The sequence below is a fragment of the Ursus americanus genome, chromosome 25 (assembly GCF_024610735.1).
Source record: "Ursus americanus isolate L20-20 chromosome 25, mUrsAme1.1.p, whole genome shotgun sequence".
NCBI classification, from domain to species: Eukaryota; Metazoa; Chordata; class Mammalia; order Carnivora; family Ursidae; genus Ursus; species Ursus americanus.
This window is the reverse complement of record NC_142151.1, coordinates 11046956-11067133: the sequence shown is the minus strand read 5'-3', so window position 1 is coordinate 11067133 and position 20178 is coordinate 11046956. Positions and strand designations below refer to the sequence as shown.

General features: G+C 38.1%; 1 protein-coding gene across 2 annotated transcripts; it reads right to left on the bottom strand.

The window, feature by feature from the left end:
* Window positions 1–10: 10 nt before the first annotated feature.
* Window positions 11–11066, bottom strand: CLEC1B (C-type lectin domain family 1 member B). Of its 2 annotated transcripts, none has more exons than XM_087855610.1 (6): window positions 10818–11066; window positions 10111–10209; window positions 8970–9089; window positions 8664–8815; window positions 5939–6045; window positions 11–96 (listed from the first exon to the last, which is right to left on the bottom strand). In XM_087855610.1, the coding sequence occupies exons 1-6, from the start codon at window positions 11002–11004 to the stop codon at window positions 93–95; spliced, it is 669 nt and encodes a 222-aa protein (XP_087711736.1). In that variant the 5' UTR covers window positions 11005–11066; the 3' UTR covers window positions 11–92. The 2 variants fall into 2 exon arrangements, with proteins under 2 accessions (XP_087711736.1, XP_045637273.1); XM_045781317.2 differs by lacking the exon at window positions 11–96 and adding an exon at window positions 2759–4346 and having other exon boundaries at window positions 10818–11057.
* Between the last annotated feature and the right edge of the window lie 9112 nt (window positions 11067–20178).

Below are 20178 nucleotides of genomic sequence, written 5' to 3'. Positions count from 1 at the left end.
GTGGGAACAGGTTCGTGAAAGAACTGAAATCAGCTACTTCTCCCAACAGTGGGAAACTACGTTTGGGTTTAAGGGATACAATAGATGCATCTTCATCTAGAAAGTAGAAGTTTATGAAGTTTAGGCCAATGTACAACTTGTTAAAGAAGGAAATGAGAAAAGAAACTGAACTTGAAATGGCCTCAAGTAGACTAGGTTATTGCTCTGGGTTCTGGAGTGCGGCAGATGCTGAAAGTGACAACACTGGGTTATTATCAAGATGAAAAGAATAGATGTGCCAACAATGCACTTATATTTTGGTACAGGACATGAAGCATGTGGACGACCTAGATAGCAAAGACCTGAGGTTAGCTCACATCGGACGAGACAGGGTGAAGAAGCTGTAGATCACTGTGTACCCTTAAACAAAAAAGCTTCTAGGAAGGGATTTCATCCCTAAAATAAATTTACCCACTGTATTTGTTATGGTAATGTACTTTCTGGGACAAGTAAGTCTCAAAAAAAAAATCAGTTGTTTAACACAATAAAGATCATTTCTTGTTCACATAACAATTAGCTCCAGTAATCCTGGTTAGTGGAGAGATTTCGTCCAAATGGGATGCAAGCTCCTTCTATCTTGTGAGACACTGGAGTCCCTTAGGAAGGAAAAGAGAAGATGGCAAATCCACACCTGCTTCTTGAAAGCCATCACCTAGAAGCAGCATGTATCACGTCCACATCCACTAATGTAATGCCCGTGTTTGGAGCTAAAAGGCTGGGCCTGGTACATGTAGTTTTTGCCTGGCTAGCGAACTTTTGAGAACAGCTTTACTCTAAATGAGAAGCATGAATTATTTAGTGCATAGATGGCCATTTCTGCCACATCCTGTGACTATAGCATTGGTAAGACGAAATTTGATATTTCAATCATCATTCATATATTGGCCATTTGTTCTTATGGCCAAAGGTCGTGTCTTGGTAATTTATAGTTTGCAAATCTCAACAATCTGCAAAATCGCAATGTTCTCTTTTGTTTCAGTATTTCCCTGGATCAATCATTGATCTCTATAACAAAGGAAAACAAACGACATACTCAAGGAGGAATCTCAGGGCATTGAATAAAGACACGTGAAGTTTAGGGAAAGATTAATGGGAACAAAAAGAGGTGGTGAATTATGCACTGAGACGATGTTTTCACCCCCTAGGCCCCAGGAGTTAAGGGGAAGGTGTCTGATAGGGGCCATGGCCTAAGATACACGAAAGAGCGTGAAGCCTTCGCCAAACGTGGCATGGTAGGGAGGGGGCCAAGGGAAATAGTAGTACCCTGACCACTCTCTCCTTTGACCCTTTGATTACTGCAAGTACTTCTCAATAGCTAAATTAACTGGAAGCCAGGGGAAAGCTGCCCCAAATAGTCCTGTTCGTTTGAGTTCTTCCTCCCAAGGCACGGGGTGGGGCTGTGAGGATCTCAAGAGGTAAATGGAGAATATCCAGCAAATTCTCCAAATATTTCAAATGATTTTCATACGATCTGAGATTCTGACCTGAAAAATAATGTGACTTAACTCTCTGTAGCCTTCGTAATGTGATGATTTCTATCTTGAGGAGAAAAAAGAGGAAGAAACCATAAGCATACCAAGTATGCATTAAGACTAATGTCGGAGCAATCAGTAAGTTGTCATTAATTTCCAGGTGCTCTCGAATTTTATCAGTGCTAAATATCAAGCTCAGAAAGGTCTAGTTTTCTCTAATACGGTATATTCTCTCATAAATTTCTTTGGGGGAAACACTGGGCTCTCCCAATAAAGGACTGTTACTTGTTTTGCTTATGTTTTATTTTTTTTTATTTTTATTTTTTTTAAAGATTTTATTTATTTATTTGACAGAGCTAGAGACAGCCAGCGAGAGAAGGAACACAAGCAGGGGGAGTGGGAGAGAAAGAAGCAGACTCATAGCGGAGGAGCCCGATGTGGGGCTGGATCCCATAACGCCGGGATCACGCCCTGAGCCGAAGGCAGATGCCCAACCGCTGTGCCACCCAGGCGCCCCTTTGCTTATGTTTTAAATCATACTACCTGTTACTTATTATTCATTGCATTCCCAGTACTGTTTCAAAGGGTTTTTACACGAATTACTTTGATTCTCCAAATAGCTCTGTGAAATAAGCACTATTATGAATACATTGCAACTTAATTGCACATTGAAGCACTGAGAAGTCAAATTATTTACCGAAGTTCACTCGGGTGATAAGTGGAAGAGTTAGTATTTGAAACTAGGTGGTCTGATCATGGAGCCTGTGTTATTAAAATCTGTGATATTCTGATTTCACGTGTAAGATGATTTTGATACGAGTACCAGAAAAAAGAATCTTTGTAAGCACAGTTTGATTGGTTTATATTTTTAATTGCATTTTTGCCATGAATCAAGAAACTATTCCTTGAAATTTTCTTGTTCCATAGTAATATATAAATATATGTTTTTCCATTTGTGTCTAATAAAACACTCAAGTCCAGAGACATGGTTGGTTGTTTTTTGGATGATTTTCTGAATTATTAGTTCCTATTCCATTTCTCTAAATCTACAAGTAAAAAATAGTATAATAATGATACTGTCCCCTCAAAGCCAAGATCTCAAGACATTTAAAGTAGAAACAGAATCTGAGGTATTTGTATTCTATTTCCTCAGTGACTCCCAAATCTGCTTGCTTCTCGATCGTCTAAAACAACACACAGATTCAAGTGTCTTTGAGTGTTAGTGCTCAAAGGTATAAAATAATACATATTTATTGAGTATTTATTGCATGCTTGATACTCTCTTCAATGCTTTATATATCATATTAAATGACCCCCCCTATTACCTGTGAGTAAAGTAATACTATTAAGCCCATTTCATAAATGAGGAAACAGAGTAACTTAGCAAAAGCCACACAGGGAGTAAGTTCTAATGTAATTTTTCTCAAAATGTGTTAAAAACTAGTCATATCAGGATCAAGTAGGAGAGCTTAGTGAAAGTACAGACTTCAGTGTTTCCTCCGCCTTCCAACTGAGAACCTGAAGTACTTGTGTTTGAACATCTGCAGGTCTTAACAAACATCTCAGCTGAGATGTTTGAGAATCATATTTAAATTTTATTACTACCAATGTAAGAAGAAAAAGTAGCTTCAGGGACGCTGCGGGAAAGAAATGCAATTTGCCTATTATCCTGTGAAAGGGTGCCTCTCCACAATTCTATAAATACTTCATGAGTTACTCAGCAAAAACCAAGCATAGAACTGTCAGGAAAAGATAAAACATTTGTACTTGCTGTTTTGTCTACTTGCCTATAGGCCTTATTAGGAAGTATGTTCTTATTTTCAAACGCCATCAAGTTCCCTGCACAGAAATTTTATTTTCCTTGCGTAGAAGGAAGCTTTAATTTCCTTGCTGTTGAATCTGACCAAAAGTGGACTTGGAATCCAGATTATAATTGTGTCGTGTTTTACAGATTGTGGTGCCTCTCACACGATGAGAAGCAATTATTTTTCTCTTTCCAGTGAGCCAGGAACTGTGCTTGGTCCCAGGCATACAACAACAAATGGGAAGGTCATGGTGTTGGCCTTTATGGAATTTCCGGTATAGGTAGTACTCTGATGCTTTATTAGGTTGTACAACTGTGAAGTAATGGGTGTTATTCTATTTGAAATATGAGAAAATGAATAGTAAAGAGGCTATATGACTAGTTGGTCCACGGTGGTACTTAAATTAAGTAATCACACCATCTAGATTGTTCTACTGATTCCAAGGTTAGTATGCTTTCCACTACCTTAAGCTGTCTTTCAGACTTAGATATTTTGTACAGCTTAAGTCAATAAAATCCCAACCTTTCTTATTTTAATTTAAAGTGTATATGTTTATGTATGAAGATGTGGTGAATCATACCATGTTGAGATAATTAGGAATGGAAGACAAGAAGAAAGAAAATTCATGGAAACATAACAATTGAGAACAAAGGATCAACTCACAGACAGGATTCTAGATGTATAAAGAAGGGACGAAGTCACCCCTTAGTATAAGGGGATATATAAAGAAAGGATGAGGCGGTATTGGTAGAAAAGATAATGCAAAGATGCCTCCAAGGGGAATAAAGGGAAAAATAAGCAATTCTGTGGCTAGTGAGTCCTTCATCCACATCTTTCATTGTATAATCAAGCACTTGTCTGTGACATCCTGCCCATCTCTTGGCATTAAAGTAGTGTGTCCACATTTACCATGCCTGCCTTCCTCTCACAGGTCAAATGATGCTTGTTCTTACAGAAAGTAGGGTAAATTTTCCCATCATAAAAATAAGCACAATTCATATTTTCTCTTTCATTTCCAGAAAGCTCAAACCTGTGAATGGAAAAGGTAGAATGAGTTCCTTCGAAAATTATATAGTAGTCAACAATTAAACTCTGCATGAAAGTATTCTGTCTCACAAAATGAAAACAAAAAGTATGGGGATAAAAGTAAAAAACAACACTCAGATCATTGAGAACTTTTCAATTTGCTTGGAAGTATAGAGTACGTACATCTGGGTAAGTCAACAGCAATTTAGTACAGCATTGACTAAGCCCCAAATGAACAGTAGGCACGATAGTGACAGAAAAAGAGATGGATGGGATCTGAAATGATAGGAAAGGCTTTATCTTTTCATCTTTTCATAGAAGGTCACACTTTAGTTATGTCTTGAAAGAAGGGTAGGATTTAGATAAACACAGAGGAGAGGGGAGAGTCCTGTAGGGCAAGTAGCTGCACAGAGTGGGAATGAGCTCAAGGAAAAGTAAGTCGATTAAATATTTTTGAAATGAGGATTTATGTTGTACAGTAGTAGAAATAAGGCAGCACACAGTATTGTAATTGCCTGTTAACTTGTCTGTATTCCTTTCCGGGCTGCTTGTAACAAGAGAACAAAGAATGTATAGATCTAATTTATTTGCCAAATATCTATGGGATACCTAACTATGTGCCAAAGTTGTTTTGTGTTCTGATATTGATAGAGTAAACAGGGACAGGGTCCCTTCTACTGGAGAATTTACACTATAGTTAGAAGATATTGGTAAGAAGGCAGCAAATAGAAAATTTCAGAGAGTGGCAAGAGTTAGGAAAAAATGAAATCGTGTGATAATGGACTTGAGTAGATGTGGGTGGAAGGAGGGTAATTTAGTTTGGGTAATTAAGATTGACCTCATTGAGGAAATGATGTTTTATCAGACATGTTAGTCACAAAAGGGAGCCCATCATGGATATCTGGAGGTAGAGCATTCTAGAAGAAAACAGTAAGTACAAAAGCCCTAAGACAGCAAAACAAGTTTTATTTGTTGAAAGCACAGAGTTTTCACCAGTTTCCCTGCGATATTGTGAATGAGGCAGCAAATGATAGGAGATAAAGCTCAAGATCTATGAAGAAGTTTACTTGTACTTGCAGTATCCTTTGCTTCTACCCATAATAAATACTTAGTATTTGTTGAATAAATGAATTGAAAATATAAGTAATGATCAGATTGTACAAGTTGTGGTTATCAGTTTTAACTTTAACTGGAGAGACCTTACAGTTTTGATATGCAAGATGAGCAAAGGTCTTGAGATTGGAGATTGGAAACACACACACACACACACACACACACACACACACACACACACACACATTCCAATGGTAAATTTGAGGGTAGAAATGAATAGGGAAAAATATCAGGAGTAAGGTGGATTGTGACTTAGATAAAGAGCACAGGAATGGGAAAGTAAGTAAAGCAGAATTGTCCTATTAGCAGTGTTCACTTATTAGGAGTAGGGTGTCAGTGAGTGTGCTGGTGCTTCCATAGCAGCACACAGTAGGTCCTAGAGTCACCTGTCAACTTTTAAGTCACGTGCCTCCTAGAAGATGGAGGATCTCAAGAATAAAATTTGCTCTTTGTGCCTTGTATTCTGAATGTCCATTGACTTACACATTTTTGGAGGGCACGGAGCCATCTTCCCACATCCAGATCTCATTAGGGTTCTTGCGTGACAATCCAACCCAACGAATTAATCCAGTCCTGGACTTCATGTATTCCTATTGCAAACACAGATAAATATAATGGCCGAGTTAGATTGTATGTCTATGTTAGTGTTAATTAATTATATTTGATATTTAGAATTGTGCCAACTTCATTTGTTTTAGAATAAAAAATTGCTTGTAGAATATAGGAAAAAAATTTTCACAGAAGGCAGATATTCTAACCTTTCTACATGTTTATCTTCTGGCGATTGAAGACGAGAGTTTCAAATAGAGTACCAAATATGGCTCTTAAATAAGATAATGGTACACAACTAGAGAAGGAAAATAAAAAAAGAAATATATTGTTGGTGAATTTTCATTATTCCCTACATTTGACTTCTACTTGCTTTGGTTTTATTGCTAGCTTAGTTTCGTATTAGCCTACAATATTTACATTGGAAGCATTAATTTGTTTTAGTTGATTGAGTAAAAGGAATTATGCGATGTCTTTCTCAAAGGGATCACAAACAGCATTTGCTCTTTGTAATTTACCTTTATCTACCGAGGAATTATCACTATTTACTGTATGATACACTATACTTATTTGTTTTGTTTATTGCCTCTTGCTCCAACTGAAACACAGTGGCTCCCTGAGGTTAGGGACTTCTGTATGTTTTATTACCTGCATGGGTTCAGATTCTGCAATAGTTCCAGTGCATATTTGCAAAATTAACGGATAAATCAGCCAGTCAATCAATCAATCCATGGGTAACCAAGTTAAAAAGAGTCAAATATTCAAATACTCTCATACCTCCCAGAAAAACAGGTAGGTGAGAATGCATTCTTAGCAAATAAAAAATGACTCAAGCTTCTTAACAGAAGTGAGACACAGAATGGCATTCCATAAGAAATGCTGTGTGATAGTCACTTTTGACTGCTTATTTATTTATCGTTATTTTTTAAAGATTTAATTTATTTATTTGAGAGAGAGAGAGATAGTAAGAGAGAGCACATGCAGGGGAGAGGGGCAGAGGGAGAAGCAGACTCCCCACTGAGCAGGGAGCCTGACATGGGGCTCTATTTCAGGACCCTGGGGTCATGACCTGGGCTAAACGCAGACACTTAACTGACTGAGCCACCCAGGTGCCCCTTAGTTATTTATTTTTTTAAAGATGTATCTATTTTAGATTAAGAGAGAGAGTGTGAGTGGGGGGTGGGGCAGAGGGAAAGAATCTCAAGCAGACTCCCCACTGAGCACGGAGCCCAACATGGGGCTCGATCCCAGGACCCTGAGACCACAACCTGAGCCAAAACCAAGAGTCAGGTGCCTAACTGACTGAGCCCCCCAAGCATCCTGACTGCTTATTTTGTAAAACTTGAGCTGTCCCTCACCTTTCTGTCAACTCCTGTTCTATTCTTTAAAATACATCCACGTTATATACTTCACCATACGAAGTATACTCTGCCTGAAATTCAACTATTTTTTGTTTCTCAAAAATGACATTGCTTCCTCTTTCATTTATAAATCTCCAACGTGGCATCAGTTTAGAGTAGCAAGATTCAAGACATGTTTGTACGTCTCCAATTCATCTCTTGTTATTGAAGTTGAGATTTTGGGAGCGCTGTCTTATTTTGCCCAATTGGAAAGAAAGTTAATTTACTTACCTGAATATCATCTCTGTGAGTTTGAATCCACAAAAAGAGTTAGTGGATGGTACAGCAGTTAGAATAACAAGGCACGCAAATGATCATGAGTTTCACTGGAATGATCTGCTCATGTCTGGTCCATTACTATGGACTTCAGCTCAGGAAAATATAAGTCAATTTTGCTGATCAATTATAGCAGTTCTGTAGAATATGACTAGCTTAACTATTTGAGTTTGGTTTAATCTCTGCATACAGCCCAAATCCAGATCTTCTACTTGCTTTTGTTTTTAATATACAGAATGTGAATAATTATCATATTGGAAGTTGTAGGTTACACACCATAGAGAATTTCTGCCTTTCGAAAAATGCTTTAATAAATCTATAATTTGGCAAAAGGGAGATGCCCAAGACTTGGTTTCTGGTTCGCTCCCAGAATTCACAAAAAAAGAGAAATCTACATTAAATAACAAAGGGAGAGTGTATGAGTGGATGTGAACATATTTTGCTTCAAAATAGGGCTTTTGTTAGAAGCTGTCAGAGGAAAATGTGAAAGAGGAGACATGTTTAGAAGAAAAATTTCAACTGAAATCCTGCGTGTTTCACAAATGAGATTGTTCCCAAAACTACAGAAGAGCCTATGAGAGGGTGAAGTCTGCATCATGGTTTGTTCAAGTTCAATCGTTCAACAATTTAGCAGAAACGAAGGACTCATGTAATATGGGGATGACACTTCTATTTATATTTTACAATGATATTAAGTTTCTTTATACTTTCAGATTCTTTTATGGATTAGTAAATGCAATCAAGGAAGCTGAGAGAAGTGAAATGACTTGTCACAGAGGTAACACCAGAACTCTCAGTCTCATCAGTTCCTTTTACCCCTTTCTACTCTTAAATGTGGTCGTTTCTACTGGGCTTGATAAGGTTCTCAGATTAGCACAGACTGGAAGACATGAGAAAATACGTATATATCTTTTTTTAAGTCAAATGTTTCACTTAAGATTCTTCTTTTGACCCCAAAATATTTGACGTAAGAATCTCCTTACCAGAACGCTCTGGCTGGCGATCTTCAGCAAAGTAGAGTTCATGCTAATACAGAACTGCTTGCTCTCTTCCCACGTCAAGTTGCGCCTGAAGAATCCATAGCAACTATCGCCATAATATCTCCAGTTTCTGTCACATGGGCTGCATTTATGGCCTTAAGGTGAAACCAAGCATAGGAATCCGTACTTTTTACTTTCACTTTTTCCCCAGATTCGGTGTTTTCTGTAGAACTCCAGATTCCCTACAGATAACATCACAGAAATACTCCAGGGGGAGGGGAGATGAAGAGGTTACAAAACCATACTTACTGACAATGTTCTTTTGTTCCAACTGTTTTATTAAATATTGGCAGAACTTCTTTGCCAATTGGTGCAGAGTTCCTGAGGCATTTTTATTCTCTACTTGTTGGTAGTTTTGCTCTGTGACGGCTAGATGTAAAAATTAGATAATAATTTGTAATCAGGATCATAAGGGTGACGCAGAGACCTCTCGATGAGTTTTATTTCAGTAGAACTGTCAGTCTGTGAAGTGTTTGCGAGCTACACATGTGTAAATGGGTACTGCAAAGGGGTCTGGGCAAGGGGGGGTAAAAAGAACAAATTAAGAACTATGCAAAACTGACTCCTGATGGTTATGCAAAAGAAGAAGTGAACTATATGAAGGAGACAATCACAAGTAAGAAAATGCCATGATCAAATTGCGTCCCCAGAGTGAATGTTTTGGTATTTCTTTGAATACAGACTTCTAAGCAGATTTCAGAGGTGAAAGACCTCTGTAACTTTGTTTTTTCATGTAATATCAAAATAGCCATTTATTTAAAAAAATATATATATTGATTCCTTGTTGTGTTCAAAATATTAGGATATTCAGGTGATGGAGAACGAAAGATTCTAAAATATCTTGTGACCAAATAAACAAGCACACAAACAGGCAACAGCTACACGGAGGGTAATGTCACATTGGAGGGCTTTTCGGTTTATAAAAAGAAAAAATATATAAATTAGGTGGGATATGAATTTCTTCTGAGTGAAAGTAAACACATTTATTAAACAAAGTGGGAAGGAGGGCATTTTAGGAAGAGGGAATACAATGGAGAGAAATTTCCGGCAGGGAAAGAGAATTTATTTGTGAAACTGAGAAAAGTCCATGTTGGCTGAAACTGAAGATATGCAGGCTACGCAGAAAAAAATTGAAAAGATAGTGTGGCTTTAGACTAAGAGGGATCTTAAAGACCGGTTTAAAATTCTTGAAAATAATTTAGTTAAAGTGATTTGAAACAGAAGAGAAAAGTCAGAGTTCTCCTGTATTGAGAATGTCTTGGCAGCCATATGTAAAATGATGGACGTAGCAATAAAGAAACACACAGTGACAGTCAAGCCTAGGACATACACCAGGACCTTTAGGTATTGCTCTCTCAGGACAAATCTTTTGCAGTGAGTCAATACTTACACATGACCCCCAGAGCCACCAGCCCAACAACTAAGCCCGTGCACAAGATCAGCAGAATCAAAGCCGTCACACGCCACAGAGGCGAGGAAGCAGGGTCAACTGCAGACATAGAATACAGATGTTAGGGGGCAGGCAGTATGGCATAGCTGTGGGGCAGCATCACCCCTCCCCCTGCCCTCTCAAGGCTTTCTGAGCGATACAACAGCTTCATTGTCAGATCTCGCTGGTGTTCCTTTGGTTATCATCAATAGCAAGTACAACCCATTCCCGTTCCACACATCCGTCCTTTTCCAATGGACTTTTCTCTGAGTCAAAATATAACTGCTAAGGTTCTATGTGTCTTGTTTCGTGCCCACCCCCATAAATAATTGCTTTGATAAGCAACAACTGAAGAATCATACCCATTTGCTGACAGCTTAGAAAATGAGGTGGTAAAACATTCTTTCTTCTTATTCTCTTGGTTTCTATTCTGTCCAGCATTGAACTGTAGAAGGCTTAATGTAATGTTCCCTGCTTTTATCTTTTGTTGCTTATATTCTAAATAAGTCTGTCTGAGCCTAAGTAGATATTGCTCAAATTCTGTAGAGCAGGAAGGTCATCAGGAAAATAAAACAAAACTACACGTGCTATCACTAGTAGAGAAAGGAAAGTAGGGTTGACCTGTTTCAATAATTAACTTCCAAATCCCTGGCTCTGGGTATCCTTACCTGAGGTGAGAGCTGGCTTTCGATTTTTAACATTTAAGGTGATATATCCATCTTCGTCCAGCATGGCTTCCCTTGGACTGCAAGTGAGCTCAGGGTTCAATGACTTCGCAAAATTGTAGCGTCCACTCTTATAGATTTCAATGTCTGCCCGTCCGTGACCCCCCTCTCTCTGGTAAGGAGGAGCCATATGAATGGGGGCACATGTTTTTTGTTTTGTTTGTTTTTGATTTTGGATGTTTTTTTTCTTCCAGGAAGCCCTTTCATAGCTGTTCAGAGATACATGGACCTTGGACATAAAAATATAAAAATAATAACTTGCAGTAAAGGAGTAGATATGGCATTTGTTTCCTGTTTTCTTATCTTCAACACTGAATGAAGGAAAAGTCTCATTATTATATCCTTTCAAAGAACAAAAGTTCATGCTTCATCTTTTTTTTTTTTTTAAAGATTTTATTTATTTATTCGAAAGAAAGAGGCAGAGAGAGAGGGAACACAAGCAGGGGGAGAGAGAGAAGCAGGCTTCCCGCTGAGCAGGGAGCCCTATGTGGGGCTCGATCCCAGAACACTGGGATCATGACCTGAGCCGAAGGCAGACGCTTAACGACTGAGCCACCCAGGCACCCAAAAGTTCATGCGTCATCTTAACCGTAGTGGAGTCTAAATCGTTTTGTTTAAATGAAATGCTTTCTGATGAAAATTCGTGGATAAAACACTAGCAGATAGATAGTCTGTTCCATTGTGAGAAGCGAGTCTAATATAATTTGATCTAATATGGGCTAGACTAGATCCTTCAGCGTCTTGTGTTAGAAGGCGCCATTCCTACTTATGACCTAGAATTCGTCCAAATTCTGGCATCTTTCACAAATCACACTTTTCAAAACTTTGAGGACTCTGCAGGAGGCAGGCTTCATATTGCTTAGGGTTAGGCATTAAAGAAAAAACAATCAAATAAAGGGAAATAATACAGAGTTAGTGATTACTGTCTCTCAATAACGTTTTCATTTCAAAGTGAACTACCAGGAAGGGAAAAATCTTAATTAAGTGAAATTGTGTAATTTCAAGTATAGTGGTGCTTGAATGAAGACTGTTTCTGGAAGGAACAGGGTCCTAGCACCCTTCACATCAGAGTGTAATTTGTATTCCACTGTTAAATTATAAAACGTGTTTTCGAATTGTTATTGTGGCTCACGTTGAAAGGAGTTAGAAGAATAGCTAGAGAAGGCTAGCCGCTGTACTGATGTAGGATATTAGGGAAGGTGCTATCTGTTCCGTCGTTAGGGTAGCTTTTATATAGTTTTATAGCAGATATATGTTTTTTTTATTTAGTGTTAAACCTTCACTGCCAGAAAAGCTTCCCTTCTTCTAAGTAACTTCTAGGCATTCATCTTATAAATAATCTTATTTTTATTTTTTTCTTTAGTTAGTAGTGTGTTAGACTTTACTTCTCAATATAGTAATTACATAAGATCTCATGGCAGGTATTTTGTTTATTAATTTTCCCTTTGGTACATCTTGTACATATTTGTTCTTCCTTTCCGTTATCTCCTTCACTCTGAATTCTTTGTCAATTCACTTAAAATAACCTTTCATCTTAAAATTTCTTGCCCTACACACCTCAAATAATTTTTAAAATGAAGTAAAGAATAAACAAACAAACCTTGCCTGGAGGAAGGCCTTGCCTGATTTAAAGAACCCAAACTTAGCGTGATTTAAATATTTTCACCAAAAACCAATCATTGCTCAAAAACCCCACTTTTAATAAATGTCAAATCTAATAAAAGTACTAAAAATCGAATAATCAAATTTCTTAAACCCCACACCCATTTTTGTCACTGGGCTTTGTATCTCAGGTAAAATAGTCTGAGGTTCCCAGTCATAAGCAGGGTAAATTCAGATCGTTTTTCTACCATTAATCTACCTCTGCTTCCGTCTGCGTAATTTTTGATTCAATCAAAGTGGACTGTTCGCTCTTCCTAGCAGAGCATGCTGACCCCCATCTCCCAGCACAGCCTGCGAATTACCGCAACCCTCCCTTTCTGGCCACCTTCATTCATACACCAAGTCCTGAGGCTTTTCTTCCACCTTTAGTCCTCTGTTCCATGTTCTTTCCGTCACTGTCTTACATCAGCTTTTTTCCCCTTAAAATATACAGAAATCCTGAAAAAACAATTGTGACTTAGTGACAGATAAGAATGTGGAGGGTTTAGTTCAAGTGACACTTTTTTAATCAACCTTTTTCTCTTAGTAACCAAATATGTAACTTCTGAAAATTTATTAATTATATTATAAAATATATATTATAATATAAGATATAAGACATTATGTAATTATGTTATATATATTCATATAAATATAATATATAAATATATAATATATAAACATATTATAATTACATATAATATAAATGTTTATATAATATAATTATATATACTATAAATGTTTATATATTATGTATTATAAATATATATTTATATATAATATAATATAAATATTATAAATATATTGTAATTATATTAAATCAAATATGTAAGTGCAAGTTCCATGGACATTCGGAAGCCTTCATAATTATTGTAAACATTTTCGTGTTCAGTCAGCAGAAACTTTCAGGAGGTATGAAACATAGTTAGCTTGCTTTGTTGTGGTTTCCACATTTTCTAGGTTTGGGACAATTGGTTGAGTTATAAAAATATCACATTTCTTCTTTTTTTTTTTTTAAAGATTTTATTTATTTATTTGACAGAGAGAGAGACAGCCAGCAAGAGAGGGAACACAAGCAGGGGGAGTGGGAGAGGAAGAAGCAGGCTCATAGCGGAGGAGCCTGATGTGGGGCTCGATCCCATAACGCCGGGATCACGCCCTGAGCCGAAGGTAGACACTTAACCGCTTAACCACTGTGCCACCCAGGCGCCCCCCGCATTTATTCTTCTTGCAAATCGCCAAGAAAATACTGGACTTACTTGATTCGTGAAAGCTTAAAACTGAATGTTAGACACCAGATGTAGGTAAAGCTGAAACCTAAGCCTCAGATGATGTTCCTTTCCTACCTAGAGCTCAGCTTCTGGACTTTTGTTTTTTTCCAGTGATTGCAATGCATCACTAGGTTTTGATCTTTGATAGAGCTAGCTTCAGGCTGTGCAGATCTATGTTCCATAAAAATATATTTGCTTTTATTTGTAACACCCCCCCCCCCCGCCGGCATGGCTTGGAGGTGTTAGGAAATATGCTGGGTGAGTACAGGGTCTCTCAGGGTCAAAGGAGCCCCTGATAACGTTAGTCTTCATTCTGTTTTCTTCCTCTACATACGCTATAAATACAAGCTGAGTTACTCAGCAAAAATTAAGCAGAGAACTGCAGGAAAAAGAGATAGAGATTACAAACTTTCCTTTTTCCTTTTCCAAAATCCAGAGGCTTTGCTAGATATCACTTTTTTTTTTTTTTTAAAGAAAGTTCTACCCACAACGTGGGGCTCAAACTCACAATCTCAAGATCAAGAGTTACATGCTCTACCAGCTGACCCAGCCAGGTGCCCCTTTGTCAGGTATCTCTTAATCACCCTACAAGGTCTGTCATCGGTATGCTTGTATATTTTATTGTCCCTCTTTTCTTGGCTTAGTAAAGTATAACAGAAAAAGTACTTTATTGCAAATATTCTGACGAGTTTGAATTTGGAATAAAAATCTTTGTTTAATATTTTAGAGATTAAGAGACACTTTTACATAAGCTGTCTCTTTAATTTTAAAGCAAATACATATTAATTTAACTATTTCAGACGCTGAAATTAGCAGTGAGTATTCATGCAAAAAGTCATGGTACTAGGCTTTATGGAGCAGTCTTAGATTTTAGCTCTCCAATCTTTATTTGTTCTTGTTTAGAACAACTTCCCAAATCCCACCATATGCCAGCCCACATTCCTGTCCCTATTTATTTATTTATGAGAAATAGAGAGCCCTTGCATAGGAGCAGGGAGAGGGGCAGAGGGGGAGGGAGAAGGAGAGAGAATCCCAGAAGACTCTGCACTGAGCACAGAGCCCTACCTGGGGCTTGATCTCAGGACCCTGAGATCATGACCTGAGTCAAAATCAAGAGTCCGAGGCTTAACCAACTGAGCCACCCATGCGTCCCTCCTGTCCCTCTTTCTTGTTTCACTCTTTTCCCATTACACTTACCGATCACACACTACACACGGGTATTTTTGTCATGTAGCCCCAAAGAATATATTCCATGGTCTAAAATAGTGACCGACATACAATTACCATCCAGTAGATATTTCATGAATGAATGAATATATATATACAAAGGGCATCATCTTCCTTGTATTACACATGTAGAAAGGGAAGGTTAAGGAATGTGGAGATGTTTCTATGATCATACTACTTGTAAAAAGCAGTACCATCTACCTAGTTTCCAAGTTCTTTCCACTACATTATAAAGTCTCAAATTTGAGGATTGTCCGGACCCCATTATCTATGTTTATAGCTGAATGATGAGTAAAAGACACTAGACTCACAATGACAAGGTATGGATTCAATAAGAAACCAGTGGAATTCATAACATTGTGGATAAGACTGTTCAATATATACTGAGGGCTAGTGGATGTGTAAAAGAGAAAGACCAAAGGAAAATGATGTTGACTACTATGAAAGCTGCAATAATGTCTCTAAACTGAAAAATATATATATAAAGGAAGAGAAAATTTTGTAGCTGGTGATATTTTTTTTTACAAACGTTTTTGTTTGTTTGTTTCAGAGCTAGGATTCAGTGATTCATCAGTTGCATATAACACTCGGTGCTCATTACGTCAAGTGCCCTCCTTAATGCCCATCCCCCAGTTACCCCATCCCTCCACCCACTTCCCGACCAAAACCCTCCTTTTGTTTCCTACAGTTAAGAGTCTCAGACTTTTTAAGACATATTACCTTTATGCTAACACTTAGGGGCATTTATCGGTGTTACTCTGTTCCCTCTCAGTCCCCTGCGTTAATATTGTTGGTTCACCTCTGACTTACTAGCCTTCTACACACATACCAAATACCGTCTATCTTTGAAAAAAGCTAGAATTTCCTGTCATGAAAAAAGCATAATTAATATTTTCTCTTTCATTTCCAGAAAGTTTAAACATGTGGACTGAAAAGTGGCATGTTTTATTAAATGGTAATGAGCTAAACACTGAATGACTATCAGACAACAGCTGTGGCAGAGCATTTTGTTACAGAGTAGAGAAAATTAAGGGGAAAATGTGTCAGGCAGCATCTGCCACACTGAGAACTTTATCATGCACATGCTTACAAAATATCTGTAAAGGTAAATATAATCAAACAGAATGTATAAGCCTTGAGTTAAGATTTGAAGGAAAGGCAAAGATTACAGAACAGAGAGGCAAGGAATACTTTTTTATCAGGCAGGGCATACATTTAAACAAAGCTATGGACGCAGGAATGAGTGTGGGGTGATCAAGGAAAACAAAGTGAGCAAGCACGTTTGAACTGAGGATTCATGTCACAATATACTGGGATATAAAATATCCTGTTAAAATCACTATGAGACGTACATTGTAGGGACCATTAATTAATCCATTATTTGAGCAAACATTTTTTTTTAAAGATTTTATTTATTTATGTGACAGAGAGACAGCCAGCGAGAGAGGGAACACAAGCAGGGGGAGTGGGAGAGAAAGAAGCAGGCCCACAGCGGAGGAGCCCGATGTGGGACTCGATCCCATAATGCCAGGATCACGCCCTGAGCCGAAGGCAGACGCTTTAACGACTGTGCTACCCAGGCGCCCCTGAGCAAACATTTTTTGATCGCTGTATGTGTCTCAAGCACTATTCTATTTTCTGGGATAACATGGTGAACCAAACATATCAAGTTGTGCTCTTGTTGAGCTTATGTTTTAGTGGAGGGCGGTGAACATAGAGAGCAAAGAAGCAAAGAAAGAAAAAAGCAAAATAATTTCAGATCATGATAAGGACTATGAAAAAAATTGAATAATAGAGCTTTACTGGCGAAGCTCTGGGCAGGCCCTGGTTGTGTTCATTTCTCTGGACAAGTAAATGTTGATCTGAGCTTTAAGGTAATCAATCTAACTGCATAGCCCTTTATTTTAATCAGGGTATTTGATTATCCTGATTGGATGAATATACATTTCAAAATAAATTCTGAAAAAAACCCCAAAAAACAAGAAATACCCAAAATAAATTCTATCCTGTATTTATCCTCTAGCTCCACCTTGTGTTCATTTTTTTTCCTGCTTTTATCTTTAGGTCTTCGATCCCTCTGGATCTAATCTTCATCTCGTCCGTTCCTTTCTGTAAATAGTTTTGAATTAATTTCCATTCTGCCCAGTCGCTAGGTACTATCCAATAGAGACCCCTCTTTAAAAGTGTTCTCTGAAATAGGCATATACTATGTGGGAATGGAACAATCATGGAAGAGCGGAGAGAGAGGATAACTTCTTATTGTGTAAACCCAGTATTTCTTTTAATGTATCCCAGACCAATGAAACCTCCATATTTAATACCTGCATTCCCTTATTTTCCACAATGAACCGTATTTTCTGGTGGATTTAATTCATGCGAGACCAGTATGAAAAGTCAAAGCTGATTTGAGTTTTGGGTTTAGGAACTGTGTAAGTTTTCATTTACTGGAATGAAGAAGCATAGAGTGAAACCACAGGGAAAGAGTTGTTTGTTTATTTATTTATTTATTTTGATGTGTTACATTAAAAAATCCTATAGCACATGTAAATAAATATGCCAAGTCTCCGGTCAGATATCTGGACCTGGTGATCAAATCCTGGGCATGAAGATAGACGTTTGGAGATCACCTGTGCAGGGCCATCCCTCCAAGCCATAGATCTGGAAGAGCTCATCCAGGGATGGGCACGAACAGGGCGAGGTCCAGGAACTCAACTCAGGGCCACAACAGCATTTTGAAGTCAGATAGAGAGGAACCAGCAAATCTGAAGGAGGATTAGGTAGTGAAGTAGAAAGAAAAACAAGATAACGGTGTCCTGTAGAATAGAGTATTTTGGAGAAGAATTTTAAGTTAAAGGAAATAATCAATTATATTACATGCTGCTTATAGGCTGAGTAAAATGAATCTGGAGAAAGAGCCATTGGATGCGTTAATGTGGAGATTAACAGTGACTTAGGAGAAATGTGCTAGAATTTGGTAGACGACTACAACATGGTGTGATATTTCATAGTGTAATCTGGTAAAATGAGCTATGGAGATGCTGGGAATTTTTAAGGGAGACAGTATAAGCAGCGATTTCTAAATTGATAAAATTATAAGCTAGTAATAGATAAAAACACTTTCAGAATCATAACAACAGGGGCGCCTGGGTAGCGCAGTCGTTAAGTGTCTGCCTTCGGCTCAGGGCGTGATCCCAGTGTTCCGGAATCGAGTCCCACATCGGGCTCCTCCGCTGGGAGCCTGCTTCTTCCTCTCCTCTCCCACTCCCCCTGCTTGTGTTCCCTCTCTCTCTGGCTGTCTCTCTGTCACATAAATAAAAATAAAATCTTTAAAAAAAAAAAGAATCATAACAACAGAAAGTGTGTAGAAAGTATGACCAGTCCTTTTTCTTATAGCAATTGTTAGCAACCAGGTGAGATTCCTCATCACGGTTTTGCCCAAGTATGCTTTTGTACAAGATTGTAAGAGGTTAAAGGCTTTCTTAGGGAACTTGAAGGTGTGAAAGAATCAGGGCAATGAAAATGAAAACTCAGTCCTTGCAAAATTTGGTGAAAGTGAGCGACGAGACAGAAAAACGTCCTGAGTTCTCATTTTCGTAATCACTTATTCAATTTAACTTTTCCTCATATTGATGGTCTCTGCCTTTACCTAAGTTATGTAGAATAGTAAACATGAACATAGATTTATTAATTACTTCCACATCTTTGGCAGGGAGTTTAACTGATTATGACTCAGAGCCTCCAAACATTTTTCTTTTTTTTTGATTGAACATGCCTCAGTTTGAAAAAAAAAAAAGGAACGAGAAATACATGTACATTTATGTGTTTAGCAATCGTACATAAATATTATTGAAGAACTATTATTTTTACATTGTCTTTCTGCAACCTATTGGATATTCATTCACACCTCTGAGACAGGTGCAATTTATTCTGGGGAACTTTGACTAAAATAATCTTTACCCAGAGGTGGAGTTTGGGTGGTTTCAGATCAGTCATTTTGCTGTCTGAAAACAAAAACCTACACCAAATCTTCCCCCAGGGTAGTTATGCAATCTCCTTCTTACCCTAAAGGAAACTTTAGAAAAGATTCCTTAGTTCTCTTGCTCACATATGGTCCCCAAATATTTTTTTGAGTTCTGTGTTAGTTTTCTATTGCTCCTTTAGCAAATCCCACAAATATAGCAGCTTAAACCACACACATTTATGGTCCCAGAGTTCTGTGGGTGAGAAGTAAATCACAGGGATAAACCAAGGCTGTGGGTGGGGGGGGGGGTGTTCCTTTCTGAGTGCTCTGTGGGAGCGCCCATCCCTGCCTTTGCGGCTTCCAGCACACATTCTTTGGTTCCAGGCCCTCTTCTTTCACCTTCAGCCAGCAATGTTCTGTCTCTCTGACCAAATCTAGGAAAGTTTCTCCACATTTAAGGACTCATGATTAAATTGGGTCCGCCAGATAATGCAGGATAATTTCTTCATCTCAAGGTCCACCACCTTCTTCCCATCTGCAATCCCTTTTGCCATGTAAACTACCAGATGGAGAGGTCCTGGGGATTAGACCATGCACACCATTGGGGGACTGTTACTCTGCCTTTCACGGGTTCTCAACAGCAATGAATTTTCTTATAGAAATTAGTAAATTTTACAAGAAGTGATGCTGGGATTAGAAGTAAATGAGTCCTTGGAGAGTCTGACACCAACTGACTAAATGACCAACCACATGTGTGATGTGCTGTTTTTCCCTTGTGTTCTTCCAAATAATAGCCAGAATGCTTTCTATGTAAATTGTCTGCTTTTTACTGCTCATGTGACACTGATGTTGTTGAAACAAAGTATCACAGTTAAATCCTTCTGCAGCAAGTTTGCTTCAGTTTCATTGGAAACACCTTTTCAGGGCATTTTTTTGGTCCAAGAAAGGGAAAATAGAGATTGATTATTTTATAATATTTTATAAAATAAAAATATTTTATATTTTGAAAATTTTTGTAAGATTTATTCATTTTAGAGAGAGAGAGCACGCGTGAGAGCATGGGGAGGAGCAGAGGGAGAAGGACAAGAAGACTCCCCGCTAGGCAGGGAGCTCGCCAAGGGGCTCAATCCCAGGACATTGAGATCATGACCTGAGCTGAAACCGAGTGTCCGATGCTTAATGGACTGAGCCACCCAGGTGCCCC